At 34.4% G+C, this 8,042-nt stretch overlaps 1 protein-coding gene across 1 annotated transcript; it reads right to left on the reverse strand.

Annotated features, from left to right (window-relative positions):
- Positions 1-6,356: 6,356 nt before the first annotated feature.
- Positions 6,357-8,042, reverse strand: LOC114383057 (omega-hydroxypalmitate O-feruloyl transferase-like). Its single transcript, XM_028342647.1, has one exon. The coding sequence runs from the start codon at positions 7,797-7,799 to the stop codon at positions 6,474-6,476; it is 1,326 nt and encodes a 441-aa protein (XP_028198448.1). The 5' UTR covers positions 7,800-8,042; the 3' UTR covers positions 6,357-6,473.

The raw sequence follows: 8,042 nt of genomic DNA on the forward strand, positions 1-8,042 counted from the left end.
TTTCAATTCTGATTGAAAAATAACACCAAAAACACTCCTAAAGGGACCAATTGCTAAGTTTTCTCCATGCTATTATTATAGGAAAAATGATGATTTTCTTTGTGTTTTGAATTTCATTTTTGTAATAATAATAGTAGGATTTTCACGGATGATGATGCTTCTCTTGATCACCCAGTGACCAAAAAGAAATTCTGCTTTCCAAACGCATGTATAAATGTTCTTCGGATGATCTCTTTCCGGTGTTGTTTGCTTAGTAAAGACACCACCACCATCAAACAAAAAAAATACTAATAAAAAAAGAAGAAGAAGAAAGACCCTGATTGTGAATTCAGATAGCCTATTTGTGATGTAGACAGTGGACCAGATGAACCTGAGTATTGAATGGCACCACCAACATGTGTGAGACACCATTTAGTATAGAGACAGCAACACTACTATAGCTACTTTGATTCTTGCAAATCTCTCTGAAGTGGGTCTAATTAACCGTACTGTTTATTGCAACGCACGGAGCACCCGTTGTGATTTTCAGAGTCACGCACCAACCCCACCACCATGGTCCATATATAAGCTTAACCGTGTCATGTCATAGGAATCCAAAGACTAATGCCAATACCGTAAGGCTTCAACAGTTTTTTCTTTGCCGTATATGGCACAACAGTGTAGTTCCTTACAAGCCATGGCCCAAAATATAACGCATGACATTTATTCAAGATACGTTAACCGTCTCTTACATTAATACACCACTAACCAATATGCATGAACTTGCCTTATATTAATTGATTTCATCGTTAAGGTCGTTGTTGATGGATTCAAATAATCTGTCCCCAAATTGTCGACATTAATAAGCTATTGCCGACATTAAGGTGACGTTTTGACTTTTGTGGGTCTTAATTGAAATTAATTTGAAATTAGAATTTGAATTTTTTAAATTTAGGTTAAAACTATTTAGTAATTTTAATACTTTCGGATACTACAGAACAACAAGTGCATCAATGTTATTGTTTACACATGGCAATAAAAATTAAACTTGTGAATACCCGTCCGATCTTACCCAAAATTTGATAGGAAAAATTCACGGAAAATATATAAATAATTGGATAATATATTATTGAGTTTTGGACACGGAAAACTATTAATAAAATTAGTTCAAGACTTCATGTAAAAGCTTAATTTTTATATTTTCTTTATATTAAAAAATTACTTTTGTTCTTCATAAACTTTTTAGGATTTTGTTTAAACTAGAAACTAAAAAGAAGTTGTCCAACACTACCTAACTCTCAGACGCAGTCTAATAGTATTATAGTATGACTGAAAAGAATATAAATATTCCCAGTTGATCTTCATGCCACGTATGAAAAAATTCTAGAAAATAAAATTTTGCAAACAATTTCAGATCAATACATAATTTGACTTCTAACTTGACATCCCTTAACAGGTCTGATTGAGCGAACTACGAACATTGGAAATCAAGGTTAAACATAAGGTTAAATTTTCGATCAATCAAGTTTCATTTATATATCATCGCATGGTACAGATCAATATACAAGCACTGAAAGGGCAACAAGCAACCATGCATTAGTGCATTACATCTCAGTTACTATGTTAATCCTATCAAATCTTGGGAATAATTAATTCGACTATTGTCCAAGATTAAAGATAGTGTATGTAGTACGTAGTCCCGGGATTTTGGATGTAAGGGTACATGTGATACATGGGAAATGAAAGGAGTATATAGTGTATGTAAATTTGAATATGATTATTTTGTTAATTTTAACAATAATTATCTCTTCTAAAAAAACAATAGTTATCTTAAACATTATACTTATCATAATTTCTGATAAATTAATAATATAAAAAGTTTTATACTTACAATATATTGAAGTTAAATTCAATAAAAGAAATAGAAAATTTATGTGTTTCCATTTTGTATATTATGCTTGCACACCTTATGATGAAATGAAAATATGTTTTCGCTCTGTATTTGTCTTAAAAAGAAGCATTTCTGTTTCTCCTCAAAAAAATAAAAAGTATTTCTGTCAGAGGTATTTTTTGTATAAAAAAAAAATGCACAACGGGGGTGTGTGAACTTAACATAACATATGATGAAAATATCAATTTTCAATCTTGTACAGTGCTTTCAAACGGCCCGATAAGAAACATCAGAAACTCTGAACCCAGCTCAATCAATTTCCTACAAATGAAAAACACAATCCATTTATATCACGGGGGTTCTTTTCGCAACCTTTTTTCTTTAATACATCTTTTTTTACATTCTAGAAATTAATTTTTACACTAAGGGACTAAAAATGGGAAAAAATTGAGAGACTAAAAATATTGACAAAAAATTAATGGAGGACTAAATTTTGTCAAAATTTTTTGAGGGATTACAAATTAGAATCTAAAAAATTTAAAAGACTAAAAACTTAATTAACATAATTATTTTATACATTTCAGAATTTGGAATATGAAAATAAATAGTGATAGAGGGTGTTTTGAGAAAAAGAAGTTGCAAAAGACAATCACCGTTCACGATTTCTTTCAAGGTAATGAAATGATTTTGTGTTCAAATCCTACTTGAGCTGGTGACTACAAATTGGGTGTCGTTTCCTGCCCCACCATTACTCTTACACTTTCCATTGTATTCCAAAAATTCATCCCAAAATATAATTATGAAGGTTAAATTATTGTTTAGGTCTTCTAATTTATTTTTAATGTTTAATTAGGTCTTCTAATTATTAAGGGGTTCAATTGAATCCTCTAATTATTTAAAATAATTCAATTGTGCTTTTTCCGTAAATTAAGTACAAGCATTATTAATATATCATCTATTAAAAAAATGATACATCATTTGTCACGTTAGATTGTACGGTTAACATTAATACTTAATTGGAAAGAATCAAATTGAACCATTTTAAATAATTAGATAATCCAATTAAATCATTTAATAATTAGAAGAGCAAATTAAAGGACCTATACCATAATTTAATAATTTAGCCAATTATGAATTTCAAATTGAACTTTTTAGAATGCAATTTAAAGTGCAGTAAGGTTTAGCCCAACAAATCATTATGATAGTCCAATCTATATAATGCAAACCATGAATAACCCAATATATTTGTTGCAAATACGGAAAGTGATATCGTTACTGAACTTCTTAGTTTCCATTCACTATGGCATTTCTGTTATGGTTTTTCTCATTTTCTAAGCAAAAGCCCATGAAAGCCATGATGATAAGTTATAATTAATTAAGTATTAGTTTTCCTGATAAGCGGTATATATATTCTTTGGATCTTTTACTTTTCTATGTCATGTTGCTTATTTCAATTATTTTTTGAGTTTTCTTGTTGATTCACTCATCTATATATGTTCGATTCAGCAGGAAGTTTAGTTTTGAGAAAGAAACTGATTCATTGAATGATAATTTCGGATCAAAAGGGATATTTACAACTTTGGGTATGTTTGGGGTAACATTGGAGAGATATCCAGCATTTCCTTTCTAACCTCTCCATCTACGCACCACGAAATTTGTGCGACCAAAGTTCGGACAGCAAAGTAAACATGTGTTTTTATAAGGTAGATCGAGAAGGCATAGAATGAGGGAGAATCTCACATTGCATTGATATTAGTCCTGTTAAAATAAGGGTAATATAAAAATATCTTAATCAGAATATACAACTAATTATAAAGTATTTTACATTGTTGTTTACTTATAGATCATCATATATAGTTACATATTGTTAATTTTTATAATAATTATTTTAAAAATTATATTTAAAATAATTTATAATTAACTGAGTGTGTAAATAAAATTATACTAATCATGTATAAAAAAAATTAATTTATTTCATTCTATTCAGTACTAAAAAAATGGAATAGAAACTTTCTTCCAATCCATCATAAAATATTTAAATAACACGGAGTGGAGTTTTGATTTTTATAGATTCCTATCTACCTAGCTAATTTATTATGTTCAATATCATCTCATTTCACTCATTCCAATATTGCATAAATGTTTAATAATAGTATTTGGATATCAATAATTTTAGATAATGGAAAAATTAGGCAGAGGACAAAAGGATATTCTTGGCCAAAATACTAAAATTGTCTTGTAATAGCAAAATCAACTTACTCTTTTATGGTTCCCTCAAAATATGCCGTTTAATCAGCATAAGTTAGCGTAATGCCCCTTCGGTTGGCTCCCTCGTCGGCCTTTCTAGGTCAAAGATTCTTGTCATGGAACAGCAGATCCGGAACATCTAACCTTAAAATATTGTCAACAGTTATCAAAGTTCTCAATCCCGTGGTTGCTGAAAATTATGCGCTGCAGGAGAAATTTGGGCCTTTAAGGAGTAAGTTTCTACAAGATACTGCTACTATCATACTTGAATAACGAGAGTCAATTCTCCTTATCAATTTTTCCGTGTTAACTACTCATAATAAGAAGAATGTAACTCTGACTAATTTAAAGTTTCATAGGAAGTTAATTAAAATTTAGTAAAAAAAAAATTCGTCAGAGATCCAACTTGAATATTATTTAAGTAATTTAATCTTAATTTCAATACATTGATTTTGTGTTTAATTATTGGATTATTTTAATGTTGAATTTGCTTAATTACTGGATTATTTTAATGTTCAATTTGCTGTACACTACAAATATTCTTTATGGTAGACAATTAAAATTACTATGGCCGTCAAAGTTCAATCATAAATTTTGAAAACTCAATAACCCATCAAAACGAATGCCAATAGTGTTGTTTCTGAGGAAGTTTAACACAACGTGACTTATAGGAATCACTCTTCAATTAAAGTCCAACAATTGTCAATGCATATTCTCTTCCAAAAATGATATATACATTCTCTAGAGTTCTTATAAATATACGCTTCATTCTCTTAAAATTTGCAGTTTTGGTCGAATGGTAGAGAAATATATTTAAATTTTTTATTTAGTTAAAAAAAATATTAGTCAAAGTGATCACAGTACAATTAGTCACTTGGTCACCCTTTCCAATGGACAGAATTATTTTTTTATCAGCCAAAAAGAGAATCATATATTAAGATGGCACAAGGGGTGCCTACCCAAAAAAACTTGGTTTTGTAACTGAACAACCAGAATAAGCCAGCAAGGCCAAGAACCAAACTTATGGTGCCCAATGGACAGAAGTTGATCGTGAGCATGCATAACGTTCGGTGCTACTAAATTTAAATTTCTCCATCATATATCAAACATATATTAATATTTCAGCAAGAATAGTATCAGACACAATCTTTATCTTTTGTTGTTACGTGATCACTAATAAGTCTAAAATTATTAAAAGGTAAAATGCCAAATTGATAGCTTCTCACTTATATCTACATTCCTTTATTTTATTTTATTTTTTATTGCAACGCTTGTAGTATGTTACCTGAATGTTTCAAATTACTTCAGATGCTTCAATTAAACTCATCACTCGTGAACAAATAATAGATTTAGTCAACTAAGTGACAAGAGAATACATTGACTAAAATTACAGATGTTAGCTAGACTAAGAAAATTATGATATACATAGTTACATAGTATAATATAGCATAGGCACAGATTGCATTATGTTATACATTAACTGTATGTAAATAAAATTTGATTATCCTTAATTTCTTTACTAATTATTAAGACCCTATCATATAGATAGAGAAGTAGTGTCGTAGTGATTGCATTGAAAGCTACCAAAGGTGCATCCTTGCATTACATCATTGGAAAATGGGAGATCATGTTCCTCCCTGTACTACATGATAAGCTTGTGCCACTTGGTTCGTTGCCACAGCGCCTCATGGTCCACCATGTGAGATAGGCCACGGTGGGCATTTCATCATTTTGCAAAATGCAAACACACTACCGAATCTCGATTCTTATTCGTAAAACCTCAACCATAACCATTCAGCGCATCTAATCTAAATTCGATCTCAATTCATAGTGTTCCTTTGAATGTAAGTTGGTAAATTCATTTTAAAATGATGTAATTTATGTATGGTGTTTTTATCATAAATTAAGATTAAAATTTAATAAAAAAAAACTTGGATTTAATGCAGAAATTAGTAAAAATTCTTTTAATCCAAAATTAATTCTAAATTTTCCTACACAACATCAAATTAAATATATAAAAATATATCTAAAATTAATGTAAAACTTGATAGCATATCAGTAAATAACGTACGTTTCAGAAAATCATGATTTTTGTCTGATTCAATAGTGTACGAAAATAATTACCGATTTACCGTAATTAATAAGTTAGATTTTGGGTCAAAACTCGAGCTAGAAAAAGTAGGACAAAACACACTTGTGAGAAGTGTGGGAATGAGTGAGAGTGGGGGCATCTCAGGCATTTAAGGTGAAAAGTTCAGTTCCATTAATTGAGTAAAATACGTAGATTATAATTATTATAAAATTTTGGACACCATTTTAAATTCTTAAAAAAAAAAAAGCACGTTTGCGTCACAAGTCACAGGTGCGACGCGCGCATGAAAAGCTGGTAATTGTCAACGGCGAGAGTGGGGACAGCCACCATGACCTTGACACTCACACAGTGTTCCCTGAGCGGCAAAAACAAACAGTACCTATCGCAGCACACGGGTCCCACGTGAAGAAGCTTCCCCATACCCACGTCAATCTTCTCCAACCCTAACCGAGACCACTGCGACACTATCAGCACCCCAACCGGGTCAGGGCACGCTTTTCTCTCCCACACCAACTCCATCACCTCCCTCACGTGCTCGTTCCCCACCCTCTCCTTTGCCCGCTTCACCAAACCCGACCCGAACCCGATCCCTCTTTCCTCCAACTCCTTTGCACTCGTCTCCGCACACCCCAAAACAAACGCGTTCCCATAATACCCCTCCGGCAAACCCGGTTTAACCCGGTTCCGCACGTTTACACTGAACACCAGCTTCAGCTTCTGGTTCGGCGGAAACCCTATTGCTCTCGCCCAGCTTCTCCACACGTGCGCCGCTAGCACCTCGAACGACGTGTAACACACCGACTCGCCTGGTTGACTCGTGCAACGCGCCAGTCGCTTAAGCTCGTTGAGTCTCCTCTTGTCGAAGGTCACCGATGTTGGTTTAAGCCCCGTCGAGACCTTGCTCATGAAGTTGCATAAATCAGCGACTCGGTTGAACTCGGGGTGACTCGCCGAGTCAACCCGCGTCTGCTTCCCACGCGGCGGGTTCAGAAGGTGACGCTCCCAGACAGGTTTTTGTTTGGGCCTGAGACCTAATAATAACTCGCGTTTCTCGTTGGCTAACTCGGCGAAGTGGTTTAGAAACTCCGCGCTGCCGATCCCGTCGCAGATGCAGTGGTTGATCCCGACGCCGAGTGCGGCGGCGCCGTCGCGGAGCCACGTCAGCTGAACCGCCAACGGCGGCGATCCTTTGAGAACGTCTGCCACGTGGAGCGACAAGAGAGACCTCCAGTGCGTAACTGTTTTAGGCGCTTTCTCGAAGTCGTTAACATTGTAACAGTCAGCGGAGGCTTCTATGAACACCGCGCCTTGGGCTCCACACACCACCTCCAGGCCAGGGCCATCGGGCCTAGGCCTGACCCGGCCCGCAAAAGGATAATAAAGAACCAGCGCTCGGGCTAATGCGGCTTTTAAACGGGCCGTGGTGGCAGCCTGGTCCAGGCCTGGGCAAGGGTTGTAGACCAACAGATACTCTATGGTAAAACGAAGGAAGAGTTGTGAATCAAGAGCTGATAGAGCCAACACGCTTGATGGAGTGGGCTCAGAAGGTGTAATCACTGATGCTTCTTTTACGCGCACGGAACTTCCCATGTTTGTTCACTGATCAAGTTTTTTGGGCTAGGAATTTATGTAATTTTTGCAAGTTGTTGGGCTTTGGGAGGAGAAGTTTAAGATGCATATACTTTGTGGAGTGAACGAATTAAGAAGCGTGCAAGTGTGAGTGCGAGTACGAGTGAAGCTACAAATGGATGATATTTATAAGGAATACAAGAACAAGTGAGTTTCTCGTGGGTTCTCAAAACTTAAGAAGCACTTCTCATCGACTTTTATCAT

Source organism: Glycine soja, chromosome 14, assembly GCF_004193775.1.
Source record: "Glycine soja cultivar W05 chromosome 14, ASM419377v2, whole genome shotgun sequence".
Taxonomy (NCBI): Eukaryota; Viridiplantae; Streptophyta; class Magnoliopsida; order Fabales; family Fabaceae; genus Glycine; species Glycine soja.